General features: G+C 37.9%; 1 protein-coding gene across 1 annotated transcript; it reads right to left on the bottom strand.

Moving 5' to 3' along the window:
• Positions 1-294: 294 nt before the first annotated feature.
• LOC110457861 (palmitoyltransferase ZDHHC23-like) lies at positions 295-23590 on the bottom strand. The gene is made up of 6 exons (XM_021509305.1): positions 23442-23590; positions 15035-15183; positions 11884-12539; positions 8881-8992; positions 7002-7178; positions 295-3923 (listed from the first exon to the last, which is right to left on the bottom strand). The coding sequence occupies exons 1-6, from the start codon at positions 23490-23492 to the stop codon at positions 3671-3673; spliced, it is 1398 nt and encodes a 465-aa protein (XP_021364980.1). The 5' UTR covers positions 23493-23590; the 3' UTR covers positions 295-3670.
• Between the last annotated feature and the right edge of the window lie 802 nt (positions 23591-24392).

Here is a 24392-nt window from a genome sequence, read left to right as displayed (position 1 = left end):
AGAGTTTGACAAATTTGACATATTCAACAGCTGTGACCTTGAAAGTAAGTCAAAGTAATTTTCATTCTTAAACTTTGTCGGGCTCTATCACAGGAAGCCACCAGCCAAATATGAAGATTCTATACCTTTCAATTCTTCAGAAGAAGTCATTTGAAGCGTTTGACATATTTGACCCCTGTGACCTTAAAAGTAGGTCAAGGTCATTTTCGTTCTCAAACTTTGTCTGGCTCCTACCAACGAAGCTTATATCATGTTCGTTCTTCAGAAGAATTTGTTTAAAGGAAAAGTTAACGGACAACGACGGGCGCCGCACCATGACATAAGCTTCACTTGCCCTTCGGGAAGGTGAGCTAAAAATGAATTTGCCATCATCGTGTAGGGCGAAAACCCGAAATCTTTATTTTGGCAAAAATGAAAATAAAGACCCAACTGGAATCAGCGGAATGAAAGCAATGACCCAAATGGAATGTATAAGTAATGACCCAAGTTGAATGTTAGAAATGACCCATTTGGAATGTAAAATGGTAAATAACTGCTAACATGAACAAATCTATATATGAATGGTGGTAACAGGATGAAAATATTACACATTCAAGAAACATCCACTTTAAATAGAATGTCATTTCCCAAGCAGAAAATGACCTTATTTAACAGCTGCATTTTAACACAATTCAATGTGAATGTATTACATTTTATCTTCTAGGCACAATATCACTCCCTCAGAGAGTGTAACACAAAACATCACACAGGGCAGAGTTCTGTTATCACAAAACAAGATAGCAGCTCTTATATATAAATAAATATATACAATTACCTATATAATTAAAAATAAATCACATTTTTTATACAGTTTTATGAGAAAGATCACATTTGCATTAGATTAACAATAATTCCTGATACACGCTAATCAACATGACAGAATATCAATGGTCACCATTTATACAAAATAAGCTAACAATAATCGTGTACACTGTCCGATAGCTTTACCTGAAGTGGTTCGGACAAAACCTGGGGGAGATATGCGAATGTTTAGAATACCATAAGAGTGGAAATTCTCTCATGTGGATAATGATCTGTTACGCGACTCCTAAAACTTATTGCAGTGCAAAAATTATCACTTTCAGAAGGATTCTTACATCTCTAATCTATTTTCGCACTAATTTTCTCAATGGGATCACAAGAGCATTTCCTCTCTACGATAATTTCCTCTTTACCGTAATTGTTTTACACGAAACATGTAGTCAGTGGAATCATAGTGGTACAGTGTATCTACTGTATAAACTGTTATATATATTGCAGCCTTTCTCAAGATTTATTAGGACCTTGGCCTAAATTTAGAAAAGAAAAAAAAAATATATAGATCTAAAAATAAGCATGAATGGCCCGAAACCCGGGTTTTCCAAAAATATTCTATAAAAGTACAAAACAAACACACTGCTTACTTAAATATTAACCCTTTCACCCCTATGTAACTTTTGTAGACATTACCATGCATTGATCTGGATGAGTCCATTATGGTCTACAGTGGTGAAAGGGTTAAATAGTTACACAATTGTCAATATGCTATAATGTAACTACTTCCTTTCACGTTGATTTACTTAAGCAATGAACATGTTAACAAACGTTATTATGGTCCTATAACACACATTGCTATTTGATGACAAATTTAATCAAGTTCTGTAGGGCTTGACGTAAGTTTGTCAGCAATAGAAATGTGTGTTATAGGACAAAAACAATATTTGCTAAAATATTCATTATTTATAATGACATTGTATGAGCATTTTAAGATGAAAATATGACATATAGTTACAAATTATAAGTGACAACAGTTTAACACATTTGTATGTTTTAACCATGCTCATTAGACTTGGGACATTGTAAGGCCGGTGTCCTATCATCTATATTATAAACATCTTAAGGCAGCCAGGTTTCCCTCAAAGGGACTAATTCTTCAGATATAATAAGGCTGGACGACTCACTTATGACATTTAAAACAATGTAAGGCAGGTGCCCTCTGGACTATTTTTTGCATAATGAAGTCAAACATTACAAGGCAAGGGGCCCTATATATAACTATAAAGATAAATAAGATTTTAATGTGGAAGGCATGCAACCAGGGACACATTTGTCAAATATTTAACAGTACTTAACAGAACTGTAACAGATACACTTCAGTAAAAATAAATATCCTTTTAAAAGAACTAAGATTTTTATAAAGATATGTACATGAAATTATGGAAATTCTGCTTTCAAATGGTCACAACAGGTCACAACTGGTTACAATTGGTCACTGGTCACAAACGGTCACAACTGGTCACATTTGGTCACAGATGGTCACAACTGGTCACATATGGTCACAAATAGTCACAACTGGTCACAATTGGTCACAACAAATGGTCACAACTGGTCACAACAAATGGTCACAACTGGTTGACAGGATTTCAATGTTTAAACATGTCTGATTAACAATAACAGCTACATAACAATATTTTTGCTGTAAAAACGTAAAATTTATCATACAATGAACGTCCAATGTGTATGTATAGGTGTAGACTGTGAGCTATAGCAGAGATCACAGGGTAGCAGCTACCGAACATTTCCAACGTGTGAAGGTTGCTTACATGTGCAGCTATCTTTCCTGAGGGATTTAATATCACAATTTGTTCATGAATGCATAATGCAAATTTAAGTACCTTCACAATTTTTAGACTTTTTGGAATAAAGATGAAAACTGTTATCAGACCCTCGACATTACGGAGGTTTTTGGTGAATCATGAAGATATTGATCAACAATATTAAAATTTCAGAAGAAAATAAAAAGAATCTATGAGTTTGTTTTTCACCTGCGAGATCTGAAAAATAATATTGTGTAACACTCGATCTACAAATGAGAAAATGTTTGTTTGTGGAAAGTACTCATGTTGGCAATAGTCCTTATATCTATATATTCTATTTACCGACAGGTATGTATTATATCATCTATCTATAAATTATATTTGCATGTGGATATTTCCGTGTTAATTTACTCAATATGCAAAAATGTGAATGTTTCCGCAAAATTTTCACTTTTACTGTTGGTGACATAAAATACACCAAAAGCCACAGAAAACCTGTCCTGTGTTGAGTTTAAAACTAAATCTACATTTGGATTTAGCTTAAACCCTTAACTCCATTATACTTTTATCATATATATAACAGTAAGACAGCTTAAACCATTAACTCTTCTATACTTTTATCATATATATAACATTAAGACAGCTTAAACCATTAACTCTTCAATACTTTTATCATATATAACAGTAAGACCGCTTAAACCCTTAACTCCTCTTTACTTTTATCATATATATAAACAGCTTAAACCATTAACTCTTCTATACTTTCATCATATATAACAGTAAGACAGCTTAACCCCTTAACTCTTCTTTACTTTTATCATATATATAACAGTAAGACAGCTTAAACCATTAACTCTTCTATACTTTTATCATAGATAACAGTAAGACAGCTTAAACCATTAACTCTTCAATACTTTTATCATATATAACAGTAATACAGCTTAAACCCTTAACTCTTCTTTACTTTTATCATATATATAAACAGCTTAAACCATTAACTCTTCTATACTTTTATCATATATATAACATTAAGACAGCTTAAACAATTAACTCTTCTATATTTTTATCAAACCAATGCTGTTCCTCTTTGAGGTGAGAAATAGTAGGATGTTTTTGAATATTCCTCTATCATGTAGGTTTGCTGTGGCCTTAAGGCCGTAGCATTTGGTTAGTTTTCGTTTGTTGGCCATATGGATCTCCTGAGACGTGACGTTCTGCGAGATGAGAATGATCTGATAAAGTAGATTACAGGACATCAGACCAGCAGCCAGCAGACAATATAAACCACTGACGAAGCTCACCGCAGTCCTGTAAATAAACAAAAACACTCAGTAATATGTTACATGATCTGATAAAGTAGATTACAGGACATCAGACCAGCAGCCAGCAGACAATATAAACCACTGACGAAGCTCACCGCAGTCCTGTAAATAAACAAAAACACTTCAGTTCAACATTCATATTTCTTTCCAAACTAAAATCAGAAGTATACAAGTTTTTCAGATGTATATTCTATAATAATTATATTCAAATATATGTCTTTTATATTATTTGTAAATGTATATGTATTTTATATTAATTGTTTATATGAATTTTATATTAATTGTATATATGTATTTTATATTAATAGTATGTGTATGTAATTGTATAAGTGTATTTTAAATTAATTGTATATTTTTTGTTATATCAATTGTATATGTGTATTTTATATTTATTGCATATGTTTTGTTATATTAATTGTATATATGTATTTAATTTTAATTGCATATTTTATATCAATTGTATATGTGTATTTTATATTAATTGTATATTTTTTTTTAATATCAATTGCATATCTTATACTAATTGTATATGTGTATTTTATATTAATTGTATGTGTATTTTATATTTATTGCATATGTTTTGTTATATCAATTGTATGTGTATTTAATATTAATTGTATATTTATATTTAATATCAATTGCATATCTTATATTAATTGTATTTGTGTATTTTATATTAATTGTATGTGTATTTTATATTACTTGTATACATGTAATTTATATTAATTGTATATGTGTATTTTATATTTATTGTATATGTGTATCTTATATTAATTGTATATGTGTATTTTATATTTATTGTATATGTTTTGTTATATCAATTGTATATATGTATTTAATTTTAATTGTATATTTATATTTAATATCAATTGCATATCTTATATCAATTGTATATATGTATTTTATATTAATTGTATGTGTATTTTATATTGATTGTATGTTTTGTTATATCAATTGTATGTGTATTTAATATTAATTGTTTATTTATATTTAATATCAATTGCATATCTTATATTGATTTTATATGTGTATTTAATATTAATTGTAATATTTATTGTATATGTTTTGTTATATCAATTGTATGTGTATTTTATATCAATTTTATGTGTATTTTACATCAGTTGTATATGTTTGTTTTATATTAGTTTAAACTTTATTTTATTGATGATAAATTACAATAGTACATGGTTATAAATACAGAAAAGGATCCAGAAACAAGAACATAGTACTTATGTAAGTCTGTCTCGTTATAGACATAACAGCAGCTATGGATCAGTACTGACAATATTATAATTCATATAAATAAATTTATATATATAAAGTATAACATGTGCAGGGAAAAGAAAGAGAAATGGTGCAAGGATTTATAGTGGGATGGGGATGATGTTTGATGGGGAAGTGACAGGCATCAAAACTGCATTGAGAGAACAAAAGCTGATTGCATGAATACAAACGATATTTGACGAAAGAGCACTGTGTCTGTACATGTTGTGGAATGTTTATGTAGTATGTTATGAAAACAAATTAAAACTAAAAATGCATTTCTTAACTGGCACTAATGATCTGTCTTATATTAAATGATATGTGTATTTTATATTTATTGTAAATGTGTATTATATAGTAAATGTATATGTTTGTTATATCAATTGTATATGGGTATTTCATATTAATTGTATATGGGAATTTTACATTAATTGTATATGTGTATTATATATTAATTGTGTATTTTATATTATTTTTTTATATCAATTTTATACTGTATGTATACTGTTTAGTTTCACTTTATATTTGTAGATCTGCTAGCTTCAGAAGGATATATGGTTCTGTATAAATGGCTGTTAATATTTATTTATAATTACCAAGGGTTATTTCTTACAATGAAGTAAATACTTTTTCATATGATCGTTTTCTGGCNACCCCCAATCAACATTCTCATATTCAGAATCGTCCTATTTTTATAATCAGAGAAGTTCAATTGTGCAATGTTTTGCAATGATTATCTCCCCTTTTAAACATGGCTGATACTGTTAAATGTGCAGTAAGGAAGCACCTTTTCAGAACTGTTTCAAAATTCAATGCAAAAAGCTACACATAAAGTAAACGTTCCCCCAATTGAGGACTCTATCTGTATGTAACCCAAGTCTACAGTGTATATATAGGATCTTACATGAGTTTCAATTTCATTTGAGAGTCTTAAGAATTTTTTAATTTAGCGATCCTCTGTGAATTTGTGGCGTCTATTCATGTAAAACGACAGTTTTCATGCAACCTTGAAATATGAAAATCTGCCATTTTGACTCCAGTGCGCAAGTCTGTGACGTCATGTCCTTTCCTAGGCCGCTAGGCGTGACATCACAATTGAAACAATTGTAACTTACAACCAATCACAGGGTTGAAAGGGCATATTACATGGGGTTATACACAAACAAATATGGCATGGGTATAATCACTGGATAACAAAGTACATACTTATAGTACATAGTATATTAGTACTAATGTAGCGGGACTGGACTGGGTCAATGTTGGCGACCAGATAGGTCAATTGAGAGCGTTCGTCTTGAGTTCGGCGGGTCTCGGGTTTGAACCCCGGTCTGGCTGAGCATTTTTCCTCTCCTGTTATAGTGGTGCCTGTGATCAAACCTTGTTTCAAGCATTTGTTCTATGCTTTGCAAGGGGATACCCAAACCTGGGTTGTAAATAGTTGTGTCTGTGGGTGCAAAGACTTAAAGTAGGGAGGAATGTAGCTGAACAGGGGTGGGTAGATCATCAGCGACCAGATAGCTCAATTGGTAGAGCATCCATCTAGATTTGGGAAGGTCCCGGGTTCGAACAGTGGTCTGGCCGTGTATTTTTCCTTTCCTGTTACACTAGTGGGTGTGTTGTCTGTAAACATGTGTGGTGTTTTGTTTTATAAACACTATATGTGGCGTCATCAGTTTGGAATGTAGTGTTATGTTCTGTTTCAACATAGCCACAAAAGTGTACTTATGACTGAGATCTTTGACCTCCCCATTTGCAGGAACAAAGCATCATACATAAAATTAAGTAACATACAAGTACTTACTGGAAATCAATATATAAAAATCTACAGTCGTTTGGCAGCAAGAACCAGCCATAGTACAGTTGTGGCGTGCACACCGTGGTCAGGGTGAGGTGTACTCCGTAGAACCCACAGAACACAAACAGCATCATGGCAGCCATGAACTGTCTATGGTTGTGAGCAGTGATACAGCAGTCTATCCTGTAAATAACAACAATTTATCCTGTAAACAACAACAGTCTATCCTATCCAGTAAATAACAACAAGTCTATCCTGTAAATAACAGCAATCTATCCAGTAAGTAACAACAGTCTATCCTATCCTGTAAACAACAACAGTCTTTCCTGTAAACAACAACAATCTATCTTAATACCCAATAGCCTATATAAATTATAATTAGTCATTTTTGACTGTTTCTGGGTTTTTGTCCAATTTTGGGTGTAGGGGTGAAACAGTCAAAACTGTTTTCCCGATCAGAGCGAACTGTTACCTGGCGCAAATTCAATGCGCAGAAATCCCCCCTCGAGAGACCCTTCAAGCGTTTTGGTGACCGCGACTTAGTGTTGAAGCAATGGCAACATTGCATGCAGCATTAATTGATACTAATATTTATTTGGTAATAAAACAATTGTTTCATGGTTATTTGGGGGACAGTCAAAACTATCATCCCGAGGTAGGTGGAAGCCCTGGGGAACTGTTTGCCCGAGGCCGCTAGGCCAAGAGCAAACAGTTCCACAGGGCTTCCCCCTACCGAGGGATGATAGTTTTGACTGTTCCCCAAATAGCCATGAAACAATTGTATACTGTAAATAACAACATGTATACTGTAAATAACAACAGTCTATCCTGTAAACAACAGCTGTCTATCCTGTAAATAACAACAGTCTATCCAGTAAATAACAACAGTCAAGTTTAGAGTCAATAATCAATTTTTAACAACAAGTAACTTGTATCAAGGTCATAGTCATAGAGATAACTTACCATACACAATGATAGGCATGCATATCAAAGGGGAGATAACTTACCATACACAATGATGGTCACGCACATCAAAGGGGAGATAACTTACCATACACAATGATGGTCACACACATCAATGGGGAGATAACTTATCATACACAATGATGGACACACATCAAAGGAGAATTAACTTACCATACACAATGATGGTCACGCACATCAAAGGGGAGATAACTTACCATACAGAGTGATGGTCACGCACATAAAAGGAGAGATAACTTAACATACACAGTGATGGACACACACATCAAAGGGGAGATAACTTACCATACACAATGATGGGCAGGCACATCATAGGGGAGATAACTTACCATACACAGTGATGGTCACACACGTCAAAGGGGAGATAACTTACCATACACAGCGATGGTCACACACATCAAAGGGGAGATAACTTATCATACACAGTGATGGTCACACACATCAAAGGGGAGATAACTTACCATACACAGTGATGGTCACACACATCAAGGGGGGGATAACTTACCATACACAGTGATGGTCACACACAGCAAAGGGGAGATAACTTACCATACACAGTGATGGTCACACACATCAAGGGGGGGATAACTTACCATACACAGTGATGGTCACACACATCAAGGGGGGGATAACTTACCATACACAGTGATGGTCACACACATCAATGGGGAGATAACTTAACATACACAGTGATGGTCACACACAGCAAAGGGGAGATAACTTACCATACACAGTGATGGTCACACACAGCAAAGGGGAGATAATTGACCATACACAGTGATGGTCACACACATCAAAGGGGAGATAACTTACCATACACAGTGATGGTCATGCACAGCAAAGGGGAGATAACTTACCATACACAGTGATGGTCACACACATCAAAGGGGAGATAACTTACCATACACAGTGATGGTCACGCACAGCAAAGCAAGCTTTACACACAGTACAATGCCCAGAGCGAGACGGCTTTTTGATTTCACAATCTGCACACCAGGTAACCAATTTCCCATCTGATCAAATATATGACACATGCAATAAGAATCACTTCCTGTCGTAGGGGAAACGATAAGTACAGAAGTATACTACTCACATTTTGCTAAGGATCATCTTTATTTTGAAAAAAAAAAAAAAATGTTAGAAAGGATATTATATTTTCCGTCTGTACTGTAAGTAAGGCATTGTTATGGAAATCAATTTCATGAATATTCTTTGCATGGTTTTGTTTTAATATGGCACAAAGACGAACAAGACAACAGTTAAATGACAATGAAAGGAATAGGGGCATCGGAATGCTGTAAGCCAGCATGTCTCAACAATTTGTTGCAGCAGACCTTGGGGTGTCTCAAAGTGTAGTGGCATGAATGTGGAATTGTCTCCAATCTAACAAATATGTCAGACCCTATGGACGATAATGCTAGACCACATAGAGCAAGGGTGACTGAGCAGTAGCTGTCTGCAGCATGTCCCACATAATTATGCTCGATGGGATTTAGATCCGGCCAGTGGGCTGGCCATTTGCTGAATAGTCTCTTGCTGTAAATACTGCTCAGTCACCCTTGCTCTATGTGGTCTAGCATTATCGTCCATAGGGTCTGACATATTTGTTAGATTGGAGACAATTCCACATAAAGATGTCACAAATGTTAAGCCAAGAATGCTCCAGGAGCTCGGAACAGCTTTGGTAGCTGAGTGGAACGCTATCCTACAAAACTGGATAAGCAATCTCATTCGGGGCACGTGCAGATGTTGTGAAGCTGTCATTGATGCTCATGGGCGTTACACTCAAACTAAAACAGTTTCTGTTTATTAAGGATGAGTTTTGTTCAATTTAAGTTTTTTAGTGAATACCTCGTTGTAACCAATTTTAACACTTTTCATGTGGCTACGAATTTTGGAATTTTTGCAAGCTGATGAATTAAAAGAACAATCAATTTTTCAAAAATGATCTCAGTATAAACCAAAAAAGGTATTTGTTTTCACATATGCCCCTAAAAAAAATGATCCTGAGCAAAATTGTGAGTAGTATACATTCTTATATCAAATTTATTTTTGTTTATAAAATTTTTTGAACAAAAATAAATTGTAGGGCTTTTATAACTTGCTATAAGTCATGCATGTGAGAAAAGTGCTTTAGTTATTTTTTGTGATTTAGAGTCCAATAGTTTGTAGAACAAGTTAGTTCAGTTATCCAAATGATGACTTTTGAAGGACATATTTTTACAGCTGAATAAAGAATCATCCCAGCGACTTCAGTGTCATGTCCTCTAGGTGTAAGTTCCTTCAGAAAAAAAATTCAAACACTTTTTATCATACTTGACTTACTATGAGTGGAATGTAGATTAAATTAAAGCTGCCATCACGCTTGAAAACATTTCACCTCTGGTAAGCTAGATAATATAGCTAGACGCCAAACACAAACAATCTAGGATTCTTTAGAGAAAGTTTTTAGAAGATTTTGACTTATTGTTTACAAGCATAGCATTTAATTTACACAATTATTAACTTTTTAAAGTGACAAATTCTTTTATCAGACATATATATATGTAATTATAACGAATGGAAATATCAATACGCAGCTTAGGTAAATCCATCACGTCTGATCACAGTGACCTTCCCATCTGATCAAAGTGACCTTCCCATCTGATCACGGTGACCTTCCCATCTGATCACGGTGATCTTCCCATCTGCTCATGGTGACCTTCCCATCTGATCACGGTGACCTTCCCATCTGATCACGGTGACCTTCCCTTCATTTATATTAGGTCCTTATAGTATACATGCATCAAAGCAAACTTCATTGTACAGACTAAATGTCATCTCCCTCAACCAGATCGGTTTGTGAAGAGAAGTCACTTGAAACTGATAGTACTTTGAACCTTGCAATATCTAACCCTTTCATTCCCATGTAGATTTGGTTTGGTTTAATTTTGTTTAACCTCCTATTAACAGCTTAGGTCATTTAAGGACGTGCCGCCGTGTGTGTTGTGTTTGCGGGTGTTCATGCAGGAGACAGGGTATGTTGGTGTGCTTGCCTCCTTGTGATAGCGCAGATCTTATGCCAACTTTATAGTGCTATCTCACTGAAATCCCGGGGGCACCATGCCGAAGGCATCAAGCACAGCATTCTGGCCGGTCACATTATACTGACAACAGGTGAACCAGTTGTTGCCATTCCCCTTGATGCTGGATGTTAAGCAGGGAATAATAACAACTAGAATTTGGTATATCCTGGCCTGGCGACAGAACCCTTTGCCTTCCTCACTTGGCTGAACACTGACCATTCAAGCCAAAAGTGAGGTGTTGCCAAGCAAAGTGCTATAGGAAATAAAAGGTAGTTAGAAGTAGAAAGAAAGATAAAGATACCAAATATTGCAATGGGTGCAACAGAATTAAAATGGTCACTTTTGTGTCCCCAAATAGAGGACATCAAAGCAAATTTCAAATTTCGCAGGGGTTTCCAACATGAGTTGCCTCCTACGATACATGCAGTGGGTAACAGCAGGTGTATTATTTTCCCGCCCCCCCCCCCCCACCTGTAGGGGTGCACCCCTTTGTAACTTTAGTAGACTCTACCATACATTGATATGGATGAGTCCATTATGGTCTACAGTGGTGAAAGGGTTAATGTAAATCAAGGTCATGAAAATGTTTTAACCTCAGTAGGTTTCATGCTAAAAGTCTTGTCTATAGGCTGCATGCATGGTACTATTGAAGAAGTTGTTTTAAAAAAGAATTAACTCCCAAACGACTGATGGTGGACATATCAAAAGACCCACATGCACTTAAGTGTCAGGCAGGGTAGGAATTTATTTAATGTTTAGGTGAGCAAAAGCAGTTCAATAACAGCATGAAAAATCACATTCATCTGAGAGCTTTAATGCTAGAAACAAGAAATACTTACCCTTGATTGGTCGAGAATCTATCCATGTGACTTGCTCCTCCGGTAATGATGCAGTAGTGATTTCATCCAGAGACATCCCTCTACTACCAACGTTTTTGTCTATAGTCACTTGTGTATAATCCTTAGAATTTTCCTGTGTTGCACTAGAGTGGTTTTCATGCAGCCTGTTTGAGTTATAAACGTCTTCCCTTCGAAGACGTTGGTATGTTGTGTGAGGACGTAAGGATCGACTGTTATATTTGGCCTGACTCATGTAATACAACATACCAAAAAAGGCTGTGGTCAATAGGATGTTTTCCCATAACAGAATCTCACGAAACGCGACTATAAAACTTTGAAAAGTTACAAACATCAATATGACTGAGACCAAACCCCAAACAAAAAAGAAAGGTGTCCGTGTCTTTTCAGTGTTTCGCCGCCATGTTCGGTAAAAAAACAACATAAATAGCGGCATGAACGTCAACGACAACACTGTCATGATTGGTCCCATTGTGGCTACGAGGACACTTAACGGAACAATAAACAAAGGAACAATAATGTCAAGGCGAAGCTGCGTGGCCCCGTGTCCGAAAATCCCAGGGATTCGACATCGGTCATTGATAGTTTTTAAGATTTTAGCCTGCATCCTCGGAGGGACTCTCTGACATGTTATGCACCTACAAAATACACATATGAAAAAGTTATTAAACTAAAATATATATTTTTGTAAAAAAAAAAATTTGAAACATTGATGTAGTAAAGGAAATCTCTGTCCTTTTGATTCATGATTCACACCATTCTACGTATGAAAAGTACAATCTAAAATTGTTCAAGGTTTTAAAATGTATACATTAATTTCTATCACACACTAACAATGGGTTTTGGTTCAGAAAAATGATATTTATATTTTAATCGTCTGTATGAGTTTTTCACAAACTTTCTCCCTTGCGTCCTCACTAGAAAACTGGTATGAAATGCTGCAAACTTACTTATTTTAGCATATTTCAATTTAAACACATTATTGAGTTTTTATTTATTAGCACATACAAAATCAAATTGAAATGACTAAAGATTGGTGAATCCTGGACATACTACAAGCCTAAAACCATTTTTAATGTTTAAATCTGATGTTTTTTTACTGTGTGACCTGTTTTTAGAGTTACAATAAAGTTGGTTTGAACACAGAATCCAGACTTGAGCATGAGAACGTTTTCATGAATATGGCGCTGAACCGCTATTACTTGATGAATAGGTACACAAATATCATATAAAATAACCGGAGATCCCTCCAACCATCGTACCATCTTCATAAGTTCCATGTCTGTTAAATGTTTTCTGTTCTTTTCTCTTATCTGTTTGATCAGTTTGCCTGTCTGCCATCTTAATTGGTCGTTTGATCAACCTCAAAAGTTAACATACACAGCTAAGGACCAAGCTGAACCTTAACATATAAAAACTGAGAATGATTCCTCCAGTACATTCTGAGAATCAGAAATAGCGATAACAACTTGTACTGTAACAAGATGACCACCTGCCGATCATCTTGGTTTTTCCAATCATCCCCAAAATTTAAAATGCCGAACTAGGAACCATGGGGAACGTGAAAGTTGAGAGACCCCTCTGGTACATTATGAGAAATAGCGCTAACAAACTTTCATTCTCAAATTCAAGATGGCTGCAGGCTGTCAGTCATCTTGGTTTACACTTCAGTCCCAAAATTTGATTTGTGTAACTAGGGACTACTGGGGAACTTTTGTCATGTTAAATTTGAGAAAGAGCCCTACCAGAATTTAGCGCAGCATTTAACCCTTTTACCCCTATGTAACTTTAATCAACTCTACCATGCATTGATCTGGGTAAGTCCATTATGGTCTATAGTGGTGAAAGGGTTAAAGTATGAAAAAGTGCTAAAATAAGACTAACAACACTAAGACAACCTTAAGCTTACACAGTATACAGTATATAGGTAACAGAACACACTTACCTACCACTGTCTACTTTCTACATATAACGTGGCCCTAGACGATTGTATTGATGGCCTGTGAGGATGGCCCTAGACAATTGTATTGATGGCCTGTGAGGATGGCCCTAGACAATTGTATTGATGGCCTGTGAGGACGGCCCTAGACGATTGTATTGATGGCCTGTGAGGATGGCCCTAGACGATTGTATTGATGGCCTGTGAGGATGGCCCTAGACGATTGTATTGATGGCCTGTGAGGATGGCCCTAGACGATTGTATTGATGGCCTGTGAGGATGGCCCTAGACGATTGTATTGATGGCCTGTGAGGATGGCCCTAGACGATTGTATTGATGGCCTGTGAGGATGGCCCTAGACGATTGTATTGATGGCCTGTGAGGATGGCCCTAGACGATTGTATTGATGGCCTGTGAGGATGGCCCTAGACGATTGTATTGATGGCCTGTGAGGATGGCCCTAGACGATTGTATTGATGGCCTGTGAGGATGGCCCTAGACGATTGTATTGATGGCCTGTGAGGATGGCCCTAGACGATTGTATTGATGGCCTGTGAGGATGGCCCTAGACGATTGTATTGATGGCCTGTGAGGATGGCCCTAGACGATTGTATTGATGGCCTGTGAGGATGGCCCTAGACGATTGTATTGATGGCCTGTGAGGATGGCCCTAGACGATTGTATTGATGGCCTGTGAGGATGGCCCTAGACGATTGTATTGATGGCCTGTGAGGATGGCCCTAGACGATTGTATTGATGGCCTGTGAGGATGGCCCTAGACGATTGTATTGATGGCCTGTGAGGATGGCCCTAGACGATTGTATTGATGGCCTGTGAGGATGGCCCTAGACGATTGTATTGATGGCCTGTGAGGATGGCCCTAGACGCTTGTATTGATGGCCTGTGAGGATGGCCCTAGACGCTTGTATTGATGGCCTGTGAGGATGGCCCTAGACGCTTGTATTGGTGGCCTGTGAGGATGTCCCTAGACGCTTGTATTGATGGCCTGTGAGGATGTCCCTAGACGCTTGTATTGATGGCCTGTGAGGATGGCCCTAGACGATTGTATTGATGGCCTGTGAGGATGGCCCTAGACGCTTGTATTGATGGCCTGTGAGGATGGCCCTAGACGATAGTATTGATGGCCTGTGAGGACCTAACAATAAACAAGACCGTGATATATATTGATAATACCTGTCACAAGCTTCGTCTACAGCGTCACAGTCACAGCAGCAGGCGAGGATGTGACTTTTCTCCCCTTTGATATTTTCGTACTCGCAACAACAAAGTGGCTCGGTGCTGGTCACTCTAGATCTGGAAGAAGGCATAACTTTTCCATAACCCTGTAAAATACAAGAAACAGAAATAATATTTTATATACTATGGATTTACAATTGATTCTAAAGCCATTTACACACCATGACCAGAAACCTGCTCACCATAGAAATTAATCTGAGTAGGGTGGTCAGGTGGTGCAGTGGATGACAATATCGGTTTTCACCAAGACGGCAGGATACTGATTCCCTGGTTAGGACCTGGAAGGGTAATTGGGTCACCAGCTGCCAGACCACGTTGGTTTTTTGAGCTAGTCTTCAGTTTCCTCCTGAACACAAGACCTTCTACACGCCTCCATCCGGGTCAAAAAGGGTGATTATTAATTCAACATAAGCTGGAAAATCTTGTTTAATTGTTGTAAAATAAATGTAGTTCATGCATATATAAGGATTGAACATCATTTTTTCAATGTTCATGCTGGTATGAATGCAAATTAGTTTAGCATACATAGGGCTTCATGTTAAAAATATATGTAACCAATTTGCACTCATACTGGCATGAACATTAAAACAATGCCCTATTATTGACCTGAATACAGATGTTCCCTATATTTTTGATATTGAAGTGTTTATTTCACCAGTGCAAACAAGATTCCTGGAACAGCCTTATGTTGTCAAATTGTTTGCTTATAGCGTAGTCTCATGTTATTCGAGGCGAGAGGAGAAGCTTCCAAATGATGCTGCTCCAATTGCGTTCATAGCCCTATGAACACAATTTCTCATGATATGCTCATAAAGAAACTTAAAGTGCAGTGGAAATGTAAATATATTAATCTGAGCAGGAGAATGTGTGTGTAAGGCAGGGTTTAATTTAACACACATAATCAGGTCAGGTCAGATGGAGGAGAAGAAGTATTGATCACAGTAACAAAATGTGATCCTAATAATTAATATTAGTATCTTATCTTTTATTCCCTCCTCAAAGGGAGATTGCTATGGCCAATACATTTACTACATCAATGTAATTAAACAATCGAAACATTCATACAATTTCATTCAACAAATCTGTTTATTTCTGGACAGATTTGCAGTTGATTAAGAAAACCCCATCACAAAATAGTATAATTACTAGATAATGGCCGTATTAAAAACAAACTTATTTCAGTATAGTCTCTCTGAAACAATTCCTCCTCGACTATACAACTTTGTTCCAAAACAAAAGTAGCTTACCAGACTAATGTGACAATTCTGCTCTGAAAATATCCTGTCTGGGACTCTAGACTCTGTCACCACACTTACTGGAACAACTAGACTCTGTCACCACACTTACTGGGACACTAGACTCTGTCACCACACTTACTGGGACAGATAGACTCTGTCACCACACTTACTGCGACAACTGCGCTCTGTCACCACACTTACTGGGATAACTAGACTCTGGCACCACACTTACTGGGACAGCTAGACTCTGTCACCACACTTACTGCGTCAACTGCACTCTGTCACCACACTTACTGGGACAGCTAGACTCTGTCACCACACTTACTGGGATAGCTAGACTCTGGCACCACACTTACTGGGACAGAGAGACTATGTCACCACACTTACTGGAACAGCTAGACTCTGTTACCACACTTACTGGAACAACTAGACTCTGTCACCACATTTACTGGAACAACTAGACTCTGTCACCACACTTACTGGGACACTAGACTCTGTCACCACACTTACTGGAACAACTAGACTCTGTTACCACACTTACTGGAACAACTAGTCTCTGTCACCACACTAACTGCGACAACTGCACTCTGTCACCACACTTACTGGGACACTAGACTCTGCAACCACACTTACTGGGACAGCTAGACTCTGTCACCACACTAACTGGGATAGCTAGACTCTGTCACCACACTTACTGGGACAGATAGACTCTGTCACCACACTTTCTGAGATAGCTAGACTCTGTCACCACACTTACTGGGATAGCTAGACCCTGGCACCACACTTACTGGGACAGAGAGACTATATCACCACACTTACTGGAACAACTAGACTCTGTTACCGCACTTACTGGAACAACTAGTCTCTGTCCCCACACTAACTGCGACAACTGCACTCTGTCACCACACTTACTGGGACACTATACGCTGTCACCACACTTACTGGGACAGCTAGACTCTGTCACCACACTTACTGGGACACTATACTCTGTCACCACACTTACTGGGACAGCTAGACTCTGCTACCACACTTACTGGGACAGATAGACTCTGTCACCACACTTACTGAGATAGCTAGACTCTGTCACCACACTTAGTAGGACAGTTAGACTCTGTCACCACACTTACTGGGGCAACTGCACTCTGTCACCACACTTAATGGGACACTAGACTCTGTCACCACACTTACTGGAACAACTAGACTCTGTTACCACACTTACTGGGACAGATAGACTCTGTCACCACACTTTCTGGGACAGCTAGACTCTGTCATCACATTTACTGGGACAGCTAGACTCTGCTACCACACTTACTGGGACAGCACACTTACTGGGACAGATAGACTCTGGCACCACACTTACTGGGACAGCTAGACTCTGCTACAACACTTACTGGGACACCACACTTACTGGGACAGCTAGACTCTGTCATCACACTTACTGGGACAGCTAGACTCTGTCACCACACTTACTGGGACAACTAGACTCTGTCACCACATTTACCGGGACAGCTAGAGTTTGTGAAGTCACCTACCCTTCATGTTGTTTAACTTCAAGGAAGAGCTTATTAGAACTATATATATAACACTGCTCCATAACAAACTAGATGTTTCTATATCAGAGATGTTGGAGCAGATCAGGTAACATAAATGAAGTGACAACACTGTATTACATTAAGGATCACTGTCCCACTACACTTTGTATTTTTGTATTACAGTAACCTCCCCTTTTTATTATATTTTTTTTTACATTTCAAATATCTACAGTACTGTTTTGTGGTAACCGGTGATGTACTGTAATATGCTTGATCTGATATAAATGAATGACCACACCGAACTGCCATAGGATCTACTATCTCACATGACAATCCTAAAGTTAAGAGGTAATCACCGGTAACATAAACCTATTAAATTATTATTGATTACGGACATTTGTAATCGTACTACCTGCCATTTTGTGGAAGAGGTAATGTAGTTAACCATGCATCTGTTGCCAGGAAGTTAAAAACCGTTATGATATTGAAGATGTACATTATATCTCACCTGCTTAAGTCTGCAGACATCCTGTGAGTACATATATTGTATCCCTTATATACACCGAACGATATAAGACCTGCATGCTAATTACCTAGTGTACATTTAAACCTCTAGATCTTATATTGACAGTTCTGTAAACCTTGAACAATCAATATTCATGTACTGTAACAAGCACCTTAATTTAAGCTTGTTAGAATTAAATACTGGGTATTATGTAACTGCTGTGTATAATCTTATATTGGGATCACCTATCAAGTTAATTCTTGTGCAGCATTTTTATATAATGCTACCAGGGTTTGGTTTGTCTGTTTTTTACCTCCTATTAACGGCTTTTGTCATTTAAGAATGTGCCGGGTTTAATTGGTGGCAGAATATGGGAGCAGCCAGAGAAAAGACAACTGCCCTGCATGGGCAGCCAGCAACCCAGTGGTGGAGGGCTAGTGATCGTAGACGGTCAGAGGCCTAAACCACTAATATAAGCCACGGTGATCCAGTGGTGGAGGGCTAGTGATCGTAGACGGTCAGAGGCCTAAACCACTAAGCCACAGTGATCCAGTGGTGGAGGGCTAGTGATCGTAGACGGTCAGAGGCCGAAACCACTAAGCCATGGTTACCCAGTGGTGGAGGGCTAGTGATCGTAGACGGTCAGAGGCCGAAACCACTAAGCCATGGTGACCCAGGGGGGGAGGGCTAGTGATAGTATACAGTCAAAGGCCTAAACCACTAAGCCACGGTGACCCAGTGGTAGAGGGCTAGTGATCGTAGACGGTCAGAGGCCGAAACCACTACGCCATGGTGACCCAGTGGTGGAGGGCTAGTGATCGTAGATGGTCAGATGCCTTAACCACTAAGACACGGTGACCCAGTGGGGGAGGGCTAGTGATCGTAGACAGTCAGAGGCCTAAACCACTAAGCCACGGTGACCCAGTGGTAGAGGGCTAGTGATCGTAGACGGTCAGAGGCCGAAACCACTACGCCATGGTGACCCAGTGGTGGAGGGCTAGTGATCGTATACAGTCAAAGGCCTAAACCACTAAGCCACGGTGACCCAGTGGTAGAGGGCTAGTGATCGTAGACGGTCAGAGGCCGAAACCACTACGCCATGGTGACCCAGTGGTGGAGGGCTAGTGATCGTATACAGTCAAAGGCCTAAACCACTAAGCCACGGTGACCCAGTGGGGGAGGGCTAGTGATCGTAGACAGTCAGAGGCCTAAACCACTAAGCCACGGTGACCCAGTGGTAGAGGGCTAGTGATCGTAGACGGTCAGAGGCCGAAACCACTACGCCATGGTGACCCAGTGGTGGAGGGCTAGTGATCGTAGATGGTCAGATGCCTTAACCACTATAAGCCACGGTGACCCAGTGGTGGAGAGCTAGTGATCGTAGACGGTCAGAGGCCTAAACCACTAAGCCACGGTGACCCAGTGGTGGAGGGCTAGTGATCGTATACAGTCAAAGGCCTAAACCTCTAAGCCACGGTGACCCAGTGGTGGAGGGCTAGTGATCGTAGACGGTCAGATGCCTTAACCACTATAAGCCACGGTGACCCAGTGGTGGAGGGCTAGTGATCGTAGACAGTCAAAGGCCTAAACCACTAAGCTACGGTGACCCAGTGGTGGAGGGCTAGTGATTGTAGACGGTCAGAGGCCTAAACCACTAAGCCATGGTGACCCAGTGGTGGAGGGCTAGTGATCGTAGACGGTCAGATCTAGGCCTAAACCACTAAGCCATGGTGACCCAGTGGTGGAGGGCTAGTGATCGTAGACGGTCAGAGGCCTTAACCACTCGACCACACTGCGGCCCCTGGTAACGGAATGTATATCATACTCCATATTTTAATTATGTAATAATAAAATATTCCATTATGGCAATGGACACTCAATTATCTAGAAGGTGAGAAAAAACCCATTTCAGCATTATTTTAAGTTAATGATCTATTGAATTTGCTTAAATTAAATTATGAAATTATCTATTTTGACAGAAACAGAAATTTTAATAAACTGTATAAAATATATTGAAAATGGAATCCATCTTCACAGTTCTGAAAAGCTCTGAAATTATAAAGCTGAATAAGATAAATTGCTAATTTTCTGTCTCATTTACATAGCCTGGATACAGAGAGTGGAGAATCAGGCTCACACCTAGCTAGCTAGGGCACAGTTCTGAAACAGTAGGGCTCCACTAATACTGTTGGAATCACGTTTCACACACCTCACGACAAACTCCAAACTTCCGCTAACATCTACAGTTTCATCTCCGAGTCATATAAGTGAAGTTCTGCGGTGTTTTTAATTAAGACTTGATTTTATTTTACCTTGTAACAGGAGAGGAAAAATGCACGGCCAGACCGGGGTTCGAACCCTGGACCTTCCGAGCTCTAGACAGATGCTCTTCCAATTTAAGCTACCTGATCTCCGATGATCGACCCAGTCCAGGTCCACCACAACCTTTTAAATCTGTTTACAGAATGTCAATGGTCCACAATTATATTGACACAGATGTTCTTTAAAAGTTAAAAGGACTCATGATCACACAGTGTTGACAACCTATATAGGTGACTACCTACGGTCTGTGTAAATATGGCCTCCAACTTTGTGCTTGTAATAGCATGCTAGGTTCAGAGATTAGGCCTGTTTTAATTTATCCCATTGCATGTCATAAGGGATAACCTATGTAGGACCCTCCGCAGAATGGGGGGGGGGGGGTCTCTCTCTTCTGTTGGGGGACTTTGAAAATATCAAAATTGATGTCACACTTGGGTTATATTTCCATTTTTTCGGCATTGTCTCCCTTGGCACTCGTATTCATATGACCTTGGCTGTTGTGAGGATGTTATAAATGTTACAGAACAGACATTGTTTTGCTCAGTTTTACTGCCGAATACAGGCTGATTCTCCTAGCCAAGAGGTGCCCTTTTTTTCCCAAAAGGACCAACACTGAGGAGGAGCATGTTTCTAATTTCAGTACAACTAATGCTACATTTTCCAAACTCATGAAGGAACAGGCTGTTGTAAAATTTAGGTAACAAAAACATGCACTTCACAGGTCATTATTTTCCCAGTGCCTTAGCCAGGACTCGAACCTGGGACCTCTGGGTTACTAGTCTTATGCTCTACTACATGAGCTTAAGAGAAAATTCTCCCTAGCCGAGTCGTTATGAAGAGGCTAGTATTTTACATGCAGGGTGAAATAAACAAAACCAAGCTATAGGCTAAATACAACAAATCTTGATATACTTTTCAGTTATTTTAATGAAATACACAAAATTTGCCTGATTTTAGACATTTGTGTTTTTCAGAAAAAATCAGACAAATTTGAACCATGTGACTCTGAATATCAGTCAAGATAATTTCTTTTTGCAAACTAGAAATACAAATCTGACAACTTCGTTTCTGTTACAATTATAAAATATTTTCATGTGAAATGAAAATAAATATACAAGTATTCTGAACGAAAAAATAAAAGTTTTTGAGGAAATGCTATCCATGATGATTATTACTGACAATGTCCAATTTAAATTTAGTTTCGTTATTGTGAACAAGCCATTCAGATTGATATTTCTCTTACCCTGGACAGGTGTATCTGCACTTTTACCGGTGTGAGATTTCCTTGTCTCACCCTAGGGTTGAGACGGGGGGGATTCCCCTATTCATAACAATGGCATGACGTCGGGGGAAAGATTCCTAAGTTGCCAAACACTCGGCAAAGCCTCGTGTTTGGCAACTTAAGAATCCTCCCCCTCGGGTTGAGATTCTCCTATCTCACCCCCAAGGGGGTGAAATATTCTATTAGTCTCACCTAGCTGTTCCCCATTTTGACCATGCATCAATGCACATGTCAGGTTTGGTTGCTGGATATCTCTTGAATTGTAAGAGAAACTAACTTAAACGCCAACTTTTAATGTTGATGGAGATGCTAATAAGTCAATGGACCATGAAAGGTAATTATAAGCTACATCCAGCATTTGATGCATGGGTTGAAATGTACTACCTAAGATGGTCCAAGTTTGGTTGGTCTAGCACTTATACTTTCAGTGAAACTAACTTAAACGCAAAAACTTGATGTTGACGAAGCCGCCGCCGGAAAAGCAACACCTTAGTTTTGCTTCTGCTACTTTGTGGCGTTGAGACAGAAATAAGGATTTCATCATTAAGATGCACGAAAGATCCAAGATTTCAACATTAAGTGTCATTAAAGATTGAGGATTTCGACATTAGGTGTCATTACACAGCGAGGATTTCAACAACTTCAGTGTACAAATATATAGGGTTATCATTTACATGGTTATCCATTACATACATTGCATAAAACAAGCTTTGAGATCATTTCACCACTATACTATATACAAGGAATTATACGTATACCTGAAATTTTACCACTATACTATATACAAGGAATTATACGTATACCTGTACATTTCACCATTATACTATATACAAGGAATTATACGTATACCTGTACATTTTACCACTATATTATATACAAGGAATTATACGTATACCTGTACATTTCACCACTATACTAAATACAAGGAAGATTATACCTGTACATTTTACCACTATACTATACACAAGGAACATTATACCTGTACATTTTACCACTATACTATACACAAGGAACATTATACCTGTACATTTTACCACTATACTATATACAAGGAACATTATACCTGTACATTTTACCACTATACTATACACAAGGAACATTATACCTGTACGTTTTACCACTATACTAAATACAAGGAACATTTTACCTGTACATTTTACCACTATACTATATACAAGGAACATTATACCTGTACATTTTACCACTATACTATACACAAGTAACATTATACCTGTACATTTTACCACTATACTATATACAAGGAACATTATACCTGTAATTTAACATTATACTTGTAATGTAACATTATATAGATGATCTCTAATGTAACTACAAACCCTCATGAATCAATTCTCATTATCATATTGTTCTGCTTCACAACACGTGTTACTACACAGACAATACCTGACAGTGTTATAATTATATCTAGTAACTAGCAGTAGGTCAATATGATAAAATATCAAACCTTAAGATGTCCAGTATCTCCCAGTATCCTAGACGACACTGACCTCAACATCGTGAACCCCCACACATTTACATTAGATGTCGTCCATTACCACAGACAGGTACCCAGACATCATTATGTACGAGTTGTCCAGAGGTCTCCACTACATACAGTACTACCTAGACAGCAGTAATGTATACACTGTACACATGTATGTTCCCAGGTACCAGTACTGTGTACAGACACATACCAGACAGGATTAATTGAACTAGGTGTACTTATTGCATGCACTGAGATAGAACCATGCAATTATTGAATTTACATAAACAGCATTTCATACGGGAGATTTTACTGGGTTTCTTATTGATTCTCAGAGCTATTCAAATATTGAGCTTAAAATACGTGCACTGACCAGTGTTAAAGATTTCACCATAAAGTTAAATACACATTGATATTGTATGGACACTATGTTAAGGTTGACTAGTTCAGTTTTTTCTGACGACTGCACGAGGTCAATAACCAGAAATACTAACCTGCTTCTAGTGTGTACATGTGGTTGTGTTTGGTTATCGATCTGTGTTCCTGCGTTGGAATTAAGTAATGTTTTCAATACCAAACGGATCTACTTTGTCTTCTTAAAAAATAACGCCGAAAATATTGAAATGTATTTTTGATTTTTGCTGTGGTAGACACATACCAGGTTAATTATTTTTTTATCTATCAATATACGTCTCATCTTGTTGAACTTCCTTTAACTCTCACAGACAAGACATGAGCAAAAGTGGTTATAATGATAGCTATAGTCGACCCAACGACAATGCAAGTCATTTAGGGCCAAACAACAAGTTAAAATAGGCAATCAAAAAATAAATTCATCAAACTAGAAGTCTGAAAATATATCAACAGGGAATGAATTGGTTGTAAATCATATCAGATATTATTATAAAGATCAATTGTGTGTAAATAATCACA

The sequence above is a fragment of the Mizuhopecten yessoensis genome, unplaced genomic scaffold, assembly GCF_002113885.1.
Source record: "Mizuhopecten yessoensis strain PY_sf001 unplaced genomic scaffold, ASM211388v2 scaffold9341, whole genome shotgun sequence".
Taxonomy (NCBI): Eukaryota; Metazoa; Mollusca; class Bivalvia; order Pectinida; family Pectinidae; genus Mizuhopecten; species Mizuhopecten yessoensis.
Note: the sequence above shows the minus strand (reverse complement) of the source record. Positions and strands in the feature narration are given on the sequence as shown.

What these genes read in the sequence shown, in the direction of transcription:
- LOC110457861 (XM_021509305.1), bottom strand. Translation starts at nt 23,492, where the DNA reads ATGTTGAGGTCAGTGTCGTCTAGGATACTGGGAGATACTGGACATCTT. An exon ending in GTAGACGAAGCTTGTGACAG is followed by an intron (nt 12,540 to 15,034) that starts GTATTATCAATA and finishes TGTATTTTGTAG; the next exon opens with GTGCATAACATGTCAGAGAG. An exon ending in CGTGACCATCACTGTGTATG is followed by an intron (nt 7,179 to 8,880) that starts GTAAGTTATCTC and finishes TGTTATTTACAG; the next exon opens with GATAGACTGCTGTATCACTG.